General features: G+C 38.7%; 1 protein-coding gene across 5 annotated transcripts in view; it reads right to left on the reverse strand.

The window, feature by feature from the left end:
- MED14 (mediator complex subunit 14) overlaps positions 1 to 14,734 on the reverse strand; it is an 86,367-nt gene that overhangs the window by 25,668 nt on the left and 45,965 nt on the right. For all 5 annotated transcript variants that reach the window (XM_063660620.1, XM_054471525.2, XM_054471523.2 and 2 more), the window contains exons 16-21: positions 12,917 to 12,993; positions 7,310 to 7,470; positions 7,077 to 7,223; positions 6,404 to 6,495; positions 5,309 to 5,461; positions 4,413 to 4,682 (exon numbers count right to left, since the gene is read on the reverse strand). In XM_063660620.1, coding sequence (XP_063516690.1) covers positions 4,413 to 4,682; positions 5,309 to 5,461; positions 6,404 to 6,495; positions 7,077 to 7,223; positions 7,310 to 7,470; positions 12,917 to 12,993 — 900 coding nt within the window. The remainder of the gene's footprint in view (positions 1 to 4,412; positions 4,683 to 5,308; positions 5,462 to 6,403; positions 6,496 to 7,076; positions 7,224 to 7,309; positions 7,471 to 12,916; positions 12,994 to 14,734) is intronic.

A 14,734-nucleotide genomic window follows, 5' to 3' on the forward strand; every position in this document is an offset into this window, starting at 1 on the left:
AAGATCGTTACTAGAACAACCTAGAAGAAATATTATTAATTTTGGAACAGGAAACTGAGGAAAACAGTTAACAAAAACAGCATTTAAAAAAAGTCATATTGACTAAGAAATATTGTGTGAGCAAAAAGTTGAAGAAAGAAGTACATCCTGGCACCTCTTACCATCAGATCATAATATTTTCTTATTAACTTCTAATCCAGAAATGGGGGTAAAAAATGAAAAGCATATTGGCCATAACTTCAATGACTTGGAAAATTTCCCAGCTAGTGAGCCCTCTCACTTTTTAAACTAGAAAATATGAAAGGAAAACTGAGTAAGAAACGATCCAATTTTTTCCTTTTTTATATTATATAATTTAATCTTGAACCATTAAGAGTGGGACAGCCTTGTTTTACATATTGTCAAAACTGAGCAAAGCTATCAGAGTTTGTGTTTCAAGCACAGATTCTCTTTAACACTCCTCACATCCCCAGTATTCAAATATACATATATTTGAATCATAAGCTTATCAGAATCACTAGAGGGCTATTAATAGTCCATAGTGGGCTGAGCACGGTGGCTCATCCCTGTAATCGCAGCACTTTGGGAGGCCAAGATGGGAGGATCCCTTGCGAGACCAACCTGGGCAATAATGGCAAAACCTCATCTCTACAAAAAATAGAAAAATCAGCCAGGCATGGTGGTGCACACTTGTGGATCCAGCTACTAGGGAGGCTGAGATGGGAGGACTGCTTGAGCCCGGGAAGTTGAGGCTGCAGTGAGCCGTGATCCCACCACTGCGCTCCAGCCTGGGCGACAGAGTGAGACCCTGTCTCAAAAAAGAAGTCTACAGTCTACTTTTAATTAAAGATGATGGACTCACAACACACATTGCATTCTTTCCCCACTAAACTACTGGAAAAAATTTTTTGAAGCAATAAGTAACAAAGACAAAAAGAATAGGAGAAGAGAAGAAACAGCAATACATCCGGGAGGCTGCAAAGCAGATGGCTGAGTAGCAACTAGAACCATCCAATGTGAGAAAGTTGTATCCTAAGTAAGCTGTGGGAAAAGCCAAGAAGCAAGCTATTTCCATCCAGATCCCCGAGACACTTTGGAACTGGCAGTATCAGGCACTGATATGGTTTGGCTCTGTGTCCCTACCCAAATCTCATCTTGAATTGTAATCGAATTGTAATCCCCATGTGTTGAGAGAGGGACTGATTGATTGGATTATGGGGACAGTTCCCCCCACGCTGTTGTGCTAGTGAGTTCTCACCAGATCTGATGGTTTTATAAGTAGAAGTTTCCCCTGCTCTCACGCTTCTCGCCTGCAGCTATGTAAGGCGTGCGTGCTTCCCCTTTACCTTCCACCACGATTGTAAACTTCCTGAGGCCTCCTAGCCATTCTTTCTGTTAAGCTTGTGGAACTGTGAGTCAATTAAACCTCTTTCCTTTATAAATTACCCAGTCTTGGGTAGTATCTTTACAGCAATGTGAAAATGGACTAATATGGGTACCTTTGGAAGTGGGGATAAAAGTGGGACTAATAACAGAAGGACTAAGTGAAAGTCTAAGAGACACTTAGACCCTCCCAGATCCTCTGCTGTTCTCACTGAGCTTGGTTATCTCTTCCACCCTGGAGGAGGATCTCTGACTTGAGGGATGCCAAAGACCAACTCAGAGAAGGACTACTATACAAAAAATGGGGATCAAAGTCTACATAAATTTGAGAATACTCGTTTTCTCATTTGACTTTCCCAATACTGAAAGCCAGATGCATACCATCTATGCAGATTTGGATACTCCTGTCTTAGTACTCACACCAGCCCAACAAAAAGACCTAAAGCTACTGATATCGTGAGTTTCCCAAAGAAATGGCCCAAGGAGATCATCCTGCAATGAAGACCACAGTCAATAAGTCTTACCTTTAAATAAGAGCAGAGAGTTAAGAATCGCTTAACATTTGAGGAAAGACACTAATATAAAAGAAATCGATACCACACCCCCCCAAACACAAAAGCAAGGTGAATAAAATAGAGATTATGTAGGATAAAAAGAAAAAGTAATGTTGCCATATAATAGAATGTTTAAAATAAACATTTAGAAACACAAAAAGACCTTCTGAAAAAATTTTTTAAAGAATGGCCAAAATAAAATATTGGTAGAAATAAAAAATAGAGGGATTAGAGGAAAAAAGTGAGGTATCTCCCAGAAACAAGAGACAAAAAAACAGAAGAAATAAGAAAATTGGAGGACAAGTCCACAATGCCTAGCATCAGAACATTAGGAGTACCCGAACGAGCTAACAGAGAAAACAACGGAGATGAACCAAGAAATAGTGCAAGGAGATTTCCCAAAGCAAAAGGATATTAAGTTTTCAGACTGAAACAGCCCACTCAAGTCACATAATGTTCAACAGTGTGAACTCATTACACATCTCAATAGTCACAATGGAAGCTAGGAGACAATGAAGTAGTACCTTCAAAATTTTTACAGAAAATGATTGCAACCTAGAGTTCTTTATCTAGCCACTTCAGTTAGATGAGGGTAAACTAAAGATGCTTTCAGGCATATGTGATTTCAAATTAATTCCTCACCCCCCATGTACCTTCTCCCAGTAATCAAAACAATGAAGTAAACCAAGAAAAAAAACAAGGCGCCCATCACCAAAGGCATGCAATGTGCAACATAAAAGAGAAATGAAGGAATCTCCCCTTTCATCCTTTTGCAGATTCTTAAGTGAACACTGTGTAGAAGGCCCAGACTGCTATCAGTCCAAATTGGAGCAGGTCAGAGGCCTGTTGAAGAGATTTCTTCAAGATGAAATCAATGTTATCTTGATATGTTTGAACATACTAAAAGGAGTTATATAACTAGGAGAGAGTTTAAGGTTAATTAGTGATAGGTACTACAGAGAAAGCGAAACCAAAAAAGACCCAATTAATAATTCCCAATAAAATAAAATGTTGAGCAAGACAGGAAAAATAATCATAGTAAGCTTGGTTGCAGCAGCGCTTACATATTCATAACAGCGCAAATGCTGAAAAATAATCTAATCAAAATTGCTACCTAACCATGTTACAAAGATAGGAGGAAAGACAAATGTGTTTATGCACTGAGAGCAGCCTGGAAGGGGGAAGGCACACATAAAAAAGAATTTAATAAGAATTAAAGCCTGGGCAACACGATGAAACCCCATCTCTACAAAAAATACAAAAATTATCTGGGTATGGTCCCAGCTACTGGGGATGCTGAGGTGGGAGGATGGATTTAGCCCTGGTGGTTGAGGCTGCAGTGAGCCATGATCATGCCACTGCACTCCAGCCTGAAGGACAGAATGAGACCCTGTCTCCAAAAAAAAAAAAAAAAAAGAAAAGAAAAGAAAAGAAAAACAGAAAAAAAAAACCAGAAAAAAGAATACTCATCTTCCATTGTGAGAATCAGATAATGCCCTCAACCAAAAAGTAAACAAATAGCAATGTAGGCATTCTACTTAGAGATAAAGATATAAATACCAAGAGAATCAGCTATATAAGAATTGAAAACAGGGCATCTGGGGAGCAAGAAAATGACAAGAGTGGGTTGCAGGAGACTATTTTTCAAATCAAGCCTTTTAGATTTATTTGACTCTAGACTAAAAACACATACAACTGAGCTATCACATCAGTTAACTACTCTGGCAGTTGCGGTCCAGGACCTTACATTTTTAAAAAGCATCAGGCCAGGCACAGGTTACTGTGATCCTAGCACTTTGGGAGGGTCCAGGACCTTACATTTTTTAAATGCATCAGGCCAGGCACAGATTACATCACGCCTGTAATCCCAGCACTTTGGGAGGCTGAGGCAGGTGGATCACCTGAGGTCAGGAGTTCAAGACCAGCCAGGCCAACATAGTGAAACCCCATCTCTACTAAAAATACAAAAATTAGCCAGGTGTGGTGGTGCATGCCTATAATCTCAGCTACTGGGGAGGCTGAGGCAGGAGAGGCGCTTGAATCCACATGGCTGAAGTTGCAGTGAGCCAAGATTGTGCCGCTGCACTCCAGCCTGGGTGACAGAGTGAGACTCTGTCTCATAAATAAATAAGCATCACAGTAGAATTGATGACCAAACCTTTTCAAAAATCAATGATAAACACTACTTTTAAAGTTCCAAAGACCAAACACAACTGTTTTTAGTATCTTCACCCTACTGATCAGAGGGTAAGAATATAAAGAAAAATACTTTTAATCATCTCATACACATAAGCACAGCACTTTATCAGAACTTCTAGCTCCTTCAGAATGACGTTATAGAGATGATGAATTAACACTGCTACTTACTAAATCTAAACAGGAATTTGTTGCTTTTCCCCATTATTTCCCCCTCAAAGAAACTATTTTAGAGATAATTTTTATGTTTACTCATGTTATGACACTAAAGTCTGTTACCTTTAGTCCTGGTGCAGGATAGAAACCTTCAACTAGTTTGCTGTTATCAAAAAGACTATAGGCACCATCCCGTATTGCCACAACACCTCGACTCCGGCAGTATATATCAATGCAATACATGTTCCTGAAGGCCAGTCTGATGTGGGTAGACGACTGTGGCAGAATGGAGAAGCACTGGTAGGCAGTGTTGGTTCTCTGGGTCAAGCCCAACATCGGCACAGTGGGGAGTTTGTTGATGGCATTTAATGGAGCCTGAGTATCAAACAGTACCTATAAGGAACAAACACAGTGAGAGCAGCCAGTTTCTGTACAAATGTTAAAACCTCAGAATTTTCAGTGTATAACTGTCAAAAATGAGACAACGTCCTTCTGACACATTCCATAAAACTTCCCCTTGAAGAGAATGCAAACTAGATCACTGGGTCCACATTGAATCAAAGAAAATTCTCAAAGAAGTGTTCAAGATATAAAAGACAAAAGTTATCAGCCTCAGTCATTAAAGACAAGTTAAGTCCCCATGATCTTTTAAAGAGTTTTGCCTGAGACACTAAATGCTGTTTTTTGTTTGTTTTTTGAGACAGGGTCTCATTCTGACACCCAGGCTGGAGTACAGTGGCACAATCACAGCTCACTGCAGCCTTGACCTCCCCAGGCTCAGGTGATCCTCCCACTTCAGCCTCCCAAGTAGCTGGGACTACAGGTGTGCATCGCCACACCTGACTAATTTTTGTATTTTTGTAGAGACAGGGTTTTGCCACATTGCCCAAGCTGGTCTTGAACTCCTGAGCACAAGCAATCCTTCCGCCTCGGCCTCCCAAAGTGTTGGGATTACAGGTGTGAACCAGCACGGCTGGCATACTAAGTCTTATTTTTAGACAGAAAATAAACTTAATTACCTGTAATAACTGAACCACATTTGGTGTTTTGTTGAACATTTCTTGAAGCTGATGGAGAATGGTATTGTGACAGTTACTGCAACCTGAGTTTGGGCCAACAGTTCCCAAAGAAATGTGGAATTTTTGATGGATCGAATTCCATTGGATACTAATCTAAATAAAAAAGATTACATGTTTCAGAAACTGAGAAAGTAACAGATTCAAGTAGGAGAAAAAAAATGTTAAAAGTAAGGCAAAACGCCAAAAATCTAAATGGTTTTTTTTTTTGGAAAACAAGCAATAAAATAAGACTGGATTTGAACTCCAGATGTGCTGTTAATATTGAACAGTACATTCCCTGACCATGTGTTAGTCCTCTTTTACTAAATAAAACAGAAAGGCGCTAAAACAACTTTATTAAACTTTATTTGAAAATTATCATTAGTGTTTCTTTTCGTTTTTCTCTTGAACTGAAGAAGAGTCACACTCTTGGTACCATCAACTAAGGAGCACTGTCATAAAGGGTAAGGGTGCCACTCTGGACACAGATACACTTGCTTAATAGATTTTAAAAAGCTCAAGTAACCTGACATTACTTGATGTAGAAGTCTAGAGAGAAACCAGCTGGCTGTATTTTTATACTACATTTCTAGGACTTTACTTATGAGGTGGGAAAAAAAATAAAGAACTATAGATTACAGGAAATACTTCAAGATTAAGATAAGATGAAACAATGTTAACATTCATGTGACCAAAAGCAAAAACATACCATATTGTTATAACCACTCATACATAATTTTCCTTACAATAATCACATTGCCAAGCAAATTTGTAATCAGTGAAAAAAAAAAAACAAACACCATCAGTACATTACCTTGTCCAAATTGCTTCAAGATTACATACCCCATCACAGGGTATTATTTTTGTTTTCAATTTTAAAGAGTTAAGCATTATAGTATAATATATTTATAGCCACAAAGCATTTAAAATTTACCATTTTTATCCCTAACTTTTACTTGAGCTCTTACTTATATTAAGGTAATTTTCATATTTTTTTAATTCTTGATTTTTAAAAGATTCATAAGACAGGAACTTCAGCATTTTAATCAGACTTACTGAGCTTCCCTTGGTGGTTCCATAACACAAGATAAGTTTTCGGTAATTATAAACACGAACTTCTGAGAAAATATTTAGATGAGCAGGTATGTCTAAACAGAAGGAAACAAAAAGGAGATTAATATTATACATGTAAAATTGTAAAATATAAATTTGAATAACACGGCATTTTGGCAATATTATATGCCCAGACAGGTCTCTAGTTAAGTAATTTAGTTTCTTAAAAAAAGCAACAGCATAAACAGATAATAGGCTTCTGTTTCTACAAAAGGGGGCAAGGGTAAGTGAGATATACTGAAGCAGTCTAGCATAGTGGTTAGAGGGTTCCAATTCCAACTCTGCCACTCACTAGCTATGGGACTTTATGCAAAGTTCTTAGTCTCTGCAACTTGTTTTCTTCTGTAAAATGAGGAATAATACCCACCCTCATGATTGTGACTGTGAAGATAACTCATTTGTTAACACAAGCAAACTGTTTATAATATTGTATGGCACACAGTAAATAAGCACTATTATTATGATACGGTATACCTGTGTGAAAGGAACACTTAAGTTTTATTAGATACACTTTAATTTTTTTGCTTGGAACACTGTGCATGTTTTACTTCAGCTAAAAAAAGGGTGAGGGCTTTTTTTTTTTTTTTTTTTAAAAGGAGATTATCTCTACACCTACCTGGTAGAGAACGTGCAAATTCCAACACACACTCATATAATCGTGCAATGCTATTCCAGTCATTAAGAAACATTTCAACCACTTTTCTACCACCAACAGGCTCAGACAACAGATTTTCATATGTCAGGTAAACGTGCCGGGATGGTCCTACAGGATTAAAAGAGAATATTAATAGTAATCGATACTAAAAAAATCCAGAAATATGCAAAGACAAAATGTGTGAAACATCTCACCTTGCTCCCTGGTAGAAGTGCCATTAAGTGGACAATTTGCAAACACTAACTCTGCTACCCAAGTGCGGTTATTTCTACCTTGTAATCGGAAAGTGCAATCAAGAAGAGAGCGGTCCAGAGCCTTTTGGGTTTCCTCAGTTATACCCTTACAGGGAGGAATTCTGGTGATAAAAGACAGCATATGAAGTATACTTTACACAGACAAAGCTCAATGTACACAATGACAGACAGGGTATGACATTAGAGCTTCAGTTCAAACTCCACTTCTAGATACCTTCTGCAAAAGGAGGAAGCAATTCACAGCAATTAATAGTATTTAATCCATTTCCATTCACATCAATATGGATTAGAACTCTCATTTTAACAGTGATGTTTGTCTTTATTCATAATTTTGTTCTTTAAAAAAGACTACAATTCTACAGAATGAAAATCAAGAATACTGGTTTTCTGCAAAATCTATCTAGAACATCCTCAAGGAAAAGCTGAGGGGACCAAATCCTTATAAAACCACTCTTTGAAGACAGGATGATGTAGTACAAAGAATAAGGGCCTTGGAGTCAGAGACCCACATTCTAACTCTGACTCAGCCACATTTAATGTCTCTGAATTTCCCAACTACAAAATAGAGATGAAGAATTACTTTATGTGTCGTTGACGAAGAAAATGAAAGTGCTTATGGTGGCTGACACAGCAGGTATTCATATGTTTTGTTTTTTAAGAGATGGAGTCTTGCTGTGTTGCCCAGGCTAGCCTGGGCAATCCTCCCACCTCAGCCTCCCGAGTAGCTAGAATTACAGGTGCACACCACCAAGCCTGGCCCCATGTATGTTAATTCTCCCTTGCAGTAAAACCAAATCTTGGTCACTGACTGAATAACCATGATAAAATTCCAGGTTCATTATCCCCACTTTGCCACCTCCTCCTCTGTAGAGGTAACTCTTATTTTCATAGAGCTTTACATGTGCTAACTCATTTAACATACATATTGTCACACATACATCACATATACAAGAGGAATGTAGTAGCTTGGTGTCTTAAAATACCTACCTATCCATTTTCCTTCTACAGTTTTACAAACTATCTCATTGGTCATAAAACATTATGAGGTAATATATTTTAGCTATTCATGAGTTATTTCAGTAAGAGATGAAATAATGAGATTACTTAATTATATATAACCTTTAACTCATACAGAAGGTGGTTAATTCTCAGATTTGGTATAATAAATATCTATATTGAGGCAAAAAAAACAACAAATATAATTGGAATTAGGGAATCTTGGTTCAGACCCCTTAATTCAGAATATAACAAAGTTTCTCAGTCTTGGCAGGGTTGGCATTTGGGGCTGGAAAATCCTTTGTTGCGGGGTGAGGGGGCTGTCTTGTGCAGCCCAGGCCTCTACCTACTGGGTGCCAGTAGCACTTCCTACTCCCTCTTCTCAGTTAATGATCAAAAACATCTGCAGACATTGCCAAAAGTCCCCTGCAAGGCAAAACTGCCCTGGGGTTGAGAACCACTGACCTGGAATAAACAACTTAAGAGAGCAAAAAATAGATTGCATGTGCTAATTAAAACTTCTATCACAGCTCCTCTTCAATATACAGCTTTTGAAGTTTTTCAAAAGTTAATCTTTCACACTACATACTTTTTATCACTGCCAGAAAGATTTTGTGCAACTGTATTTTGGGTAGTTATTACAGAAATTGCATAAACTACCTATCTGTTCTTCAACTTGACAGGTATACTGAGGACTTGCCTGCCCTTACCCCTCACGACATAGCCCTCTCCGTAGGAGTTATAAAGCAGCCAATTCAGACAGATTTTTTAAATCTCAAGTTTGAAAATATAAATGCAGTACATTATCTTCCTTTCAAATAAAACAGGTTTTTCACAAAATCTATCTAGTTAGAAAAGGAAAGCACAGAAGCCAGCATGTGTTCAAGTGAGAACTAACATCAGTGTAAGCTTCTTTTCCCATTTATGCTCTTAGAGACAGCGGAACCCTGAAAGTGCATTGTATATCACTTTAATCTGTGATGCAGATACAATGAGCTCTACCTCAAGGAACTCGTAAAATAGTTACTTGCTTTTAAGGTTATGAATGGAACAGAATGAATAAAAATAAACTAACTTTTATCTTCCCAGCATGATCATGTGAGGGGAAAAAAACAACAATCCCAAACCAGGTTCCCCAAAAGGAAAGCTGACAAAATTGTAACAAACTTAAAATACTGCAAAATACTATTATAGTACCCCAAAATTAAGAACCGAGGAAGGTATTTTCTGGACAATGGATTAACCTATCTGAAAATTTTTATCAATTCAAAAATGTTTGATTTACACAGCTGCTCCTAACCAACTTTTCTCCTGTGCTTCTCAGTACCAAACAAATTGAGGAGCCAGGCTATGGTCTTTTAAGGTCTGCCAGATGTGTGTCAGCTTTGTTGTGAGGGCTTTTACAATCATTAACCCCACTATGGCCCTGCAGTGCAAAACCAGGGAGATCACTGAAAGCACTAGCAAAAGCAGCATGAGTGTGCCTAAAATGAAAGTGAAGAGGTTTTTATAAAGATTGCACACGTGTATGAAGGACAAGCTGGGCCGCACAACTTGCAAAAAAAGAGCTGTGCCTGTGCATTATCAGCATAAGCTACAGGAGGCAAAGAAACAAAATGGAGGAAATGAAAAACCCTCGTGGGTGTGGCCAGAGGACCTTTACTACTGCACATGACTGTGACATGAGTTCAACGAGAAGGTGGGAAGTTTGCTGAGGCATTCAAAACTAGGCACCATGAGCATGCTGCTCTCTCAAAACTTGTGTCCCAAGCCTCATTTGAGTTATAGGATCAAGGCTCTTGAATTTGCACAAGGCAACAGGTCCATGAACCATAGCAATCGAAGAAATTTACTATGACACATTTGATACTATGATTGCAGAGATGCATCAAGGAGGCCTGCTCAACAAATTTTCAAGGGGATAAAGTAGAACAAGAACAGAATGTATTTTTGGCAAAGAGAAGGAAAATGTGCCAATTTTAAAGCTTTTAAGTATCAACTCATATTCATATTCAATATTAATATATCCAGGACTAAAAGCTTGTTACAAGAGTTTCTAGAGAATAAATGCATGAGTCCAATTCCATACTAATTAGGTCTATATAGGATTTTAATAAAATCATGTTGAGACATTTATTATTTACTTTTTTCTTCTTCACTTCTATACCCTACCCCAATAATGGACAGCACTTACTGGACAGTCATCTTTAACATATCCATTTATGTATATTTTCCTTTACATTTTAAAATAAAGAAAACAAAAGCCAAGATTAAAGACTTTAAGAATTATTATAAAATGAAGCTAAAAAATATAAAGTACTTCCTTCCTAGGTAGGACTCTTACGCATTCTCTTGAGTTCAAGAAGAAAGGAGACTGAAATTTCTCTTGTAAAAATGCCGAGAACAAGATATTTTTAAAATTTCACAAACCATGAAAAATACAACTAAGAGAACAGAATGCAAATGTTAACATTATCAACTTATCTACAGGTGCCAAGAAGAGTAAAAAGAAAAAAAAACCTATATCCAAGGCAAAGCAATTCAAAACCAAATGCAATTGAAAGTATTGCATTTTCCTACTGATTTCCAGTATAAGACTAGTTCTCTCTCTCCTGAAAACGTTTTTGTAGAAATGTTGTTAAGATAGCCAGGAAGAGGAATTATTCTAGTTCTTCAATTCTGTAGTATCTAAAGTGAGCACTAATGACACATGGGTTATGTGACACTATTTGCTAGCTCTATCTACCTTCCACAGAAACAGATTCCTAGATAACAAATGGTAAAGCCCCACTGCTCGAATTGCAGAGCTGCTATGTCTTAGCAGACAGAGGAATTCAATAAATAAAAATTGCTTATATAATTTATATCATTAAGCAACATCTGGGAAACAATAAAGTATATCCCTCCTTTGCAAAGAAACCTGTTTCCTGGACCAAAAAGGTTGATCTCTTAGATGGTATTCTGACTTTGCAAGTCCATACTGGGTCACTTTTAAAGCACATGTACCACATTAGTTTTACTTCTAAGCATCTTTTGGCTCCTCGTCCTTCGTCCACTAGAACTAAGCCCTATGCCCATCTCCTTCCGTATACTCTTTCCTGGTGATCTAATTTACTACCTCAGCTCAATTACTATCACGATGGTGATGACTTTATCTACTTCTCCTTCCCAGATCTGTTACCTGAGCTTGAAACACATCTCTGCCTGCCCAAAGGGCATTCAGGCACCTTAAACTTAGCAAAGTCCATTCAAACTCACATCTTTGGTGTCCCTCTTCTCAGAAAACACTGCCACCATCCATCATTTGCCCAAGATAAAACCAAGAATCATCTTTGCCAGTTTCCCCTCTTTCTCACCTTCAACACCAATCTAATCATGACTCGTGAATATTTTCTCTCCTAACTCCTTGTGGAACGTACCCTACTCTGAGCTACCAACAACTCTAATGCGAACCACTTCAACAACTGGTTTCATTACTTTAGTCTTGTTCCCATTCAATTTATTCTCCATATTGCTATCAGGTTGAGCTTCCAAAAACACCTATCTAATGATGTCAGTTTTAGCTTAAAATCATCTGATAGCTTCTTAGTGCCATTAGGATAAAGCCTAAATTGTTGAAGGACATTTACACAGGCCTAAAGGATCTGACCCCTTCCTGCTTACATTTCCAGCCTCATTTCTCCCATCTCCTGCCATGCCGAACTCCTTTCAGCACAAAAATGCCAAGCTCTCTCTTCCCTCCAAGCCTTCACATTAGCAGTTATCCCTCTGGTCAGGACCTCCCACCACCTCTGCCCCACTTTCCTCTGACTAATTCTCACCTCTCCTTCAGTCCAAGTATAACTGGTACTTCCTCAGGGATACCCTTCCTGACTTCTGAACTAGCCCATATGCCTCTGCTTTATGAACCCACAGCATTCTGAGGGGATGTCAGAATTCAAGCCTGACACACAGTCACACTCAATGTATATCTGCTGAATGAATCAAAGAAATGAAGAGAAAAGACATCCAAAAATACCAAGTGAGGCCAGGTGCGGTGGCTTATGCCTGTAATCCCAACACTTTGGGAGGCCGAGGTGGATGGATCACTTGAGGCCAGGAGTTCGAGACCAGCCTGGTCAACATGGCAAAACCCCGTCGCTATTAAAAATACACAAAAACTAGCTGGGCGTCGTGGTGTGCGCCTGTAGTCCCAGCTACTCAGGAGGTTGAGGCACGAGAATTGCTTGAACCTAGGAGGCAGAGGTTGGGAGGCTGCAGTGAGCCAAGATCATGCCACTGCACTCCAGTCAACCTGAGCAACAGAATGAGACTCTGTCTCAAAACAAGCAAACAAACAAACAAACAACAAAAAAAACAAAACCAAGTGATGCTGGACTGCCACTCCATAGATTAAAGGGAATCTTCCCCCAGACCCCAGTAACTCTATGCAGAAATCCACAACACGCACAGGTTCTGAACACTGCTCTACGTTGTCTCATGAAAGAGAAGCAGCTTTCAGAGTGTGACTGCAACATGTGGCACCAAGTGAAACACATGACAGGGGCTTACTTTAATAAGCGAATTGCATGGCTGAAGCCATCACCTTCCACTTGCACTCCTTGATGTGGAATCTCCAGATTGGACAACTAGAAAGAGAAAAACAATTATATCAGACCACCAATTTTACAAAAACAACTACCATTTCTAAGTACTATGGTCTCTATTCTTGTGGCACCTGTTCTAGGACCATTCTTTCCCCAAGTTACAACATATTAGGCATGAGTATTATCCCCATCATTAGATTCCCTGGGAAACGACACGAAGTCCAGTGGAACGCAAAGCTGTCCCAGTGCATCTAGTTTAAGAAACACCTCCACAAGTGGCAAATATTCAAAATTTAGGAGATTAGTCTAATTTTTGCAGGGAGCCAAAAAAAGTAATCTAGAATCAATTTTAGTAGTTCAAGAGGCCACAAGAATGGTTTCTCATGTAATTCTCTTCTGTTTGTTCAAAACAATGTTTGAGTCACTGTCATAGCTTATTTCTAAACAATATTTTTTAGTTTACAACATTTCTGAAATACATTTTTAAGAATTAAACTACTTCCTATGTGAAACCCAAGAAAAGATTTCCAATTTGTGCATTTACCCAATGACATCTATTTCCCAATTAAAGGATTCAGAAAGCAAATTAAAAAGATAAATGCAGAGATAGTGCCTGAAACCCTTTCCATGGGACTGCAAGTAATTACGGTATGCCAGAAAGTCATCTGATCTAAAGAAATGCTTGCTTTTGGCAGATATTCCCAGGTCTTGCATGACAGACTATTTATATCTACCATGTTCTGGAAAGGATTTAAGGAAGTTCCAAGTATTTGAGTGAGCCCTGCTCTTTGGGCCTGGGAAAGGGAAAGGTTTAGAAAAATAGCTGCTACCAAATAGGAAGTAGGGGTTCAGATTCAAAAGGAAATGAAGTGTGGGCCAGCTCAAAAATACTGCTGCTATTCTATCAATCAGATATATAAACATCCGGCCAGGTGGACTGGCTCACACCTGTAATCCCAGCACTTTGGGAGGCCGAGGCAGTTGGATCACCTGAGGTCAGGAGTTCGAGACGAGCCTAGCCAACATGGTAAAACCCCGTCTCTACTAATACAAAAATTAGCTGGGTGTGGTGGTGTACGCCTGTAATCTCAGCTACTTGGGAGGCTGAGGCAGGAGAATCGCTTGAATCGGGGAGGCGGAGGTTGCAGTAAGCCAAGATTGCGCCATTGCACTCCAGCCTGGGTAACAAGAATGAAACTCCATTTCAAAAAAAAAAGATATATAAACATCCCTTGTAAGATGAGATTTAGTTTTAGTTATTCACATCTCAGCCTAAATTACTTTAAGCAGAAAATATACTTGCTTTTATCTTTAACATAGCTAGAATGTTCACTGAGAATAAAAAGTAGGTAAGTTTTTAAGAGCTTGACTGAGTTCAATAGAGCACTACAGAATGTTCATCTGTGTCCCATATGTGCAGCAGGTATAGGAATACAGAGAAGGTGGACAGAGAAGACGTATGTCTACAGTCATTAACCTACGTAGGCCTACAAAGACACACATTTTTGCCAATTCTGGCCTGTGGGTAGGGGAAGAGAGGATATAAATGCATTGCTTTGCCTCAGCACCATATATCCATCTTCCCTTCCCACTGCAAAGGTAGTAACTGAATGATATTCATATTATCAATCCAAATAACACAATAAAAGAGTTTAAGAACACAGTCAATTACATAGGAAACATGGACACACTCCACAGTTTAGGAGCTAAGGCCAGTATCCAGATAAGAGGACATTCATCAAGCTCACAGTACTAGGAGCTGGGTCATCAAGGACATGAGTAT

This window comes from Pongo pygmaeus, chromosome X (genome assembly GCF_028885625.2).
Source record: "Pongo pygmaeus isolate AG05252 chromosome X, NHGRI_mPonPyg2-v2.0_pri, whole genome shotgun sequence".
Lineage (NCBI taxonomy): Eukaryota > Metazoa > Chordata > Mammalia > Primates > Hominidae > Pongo > Pongo pygmaeus.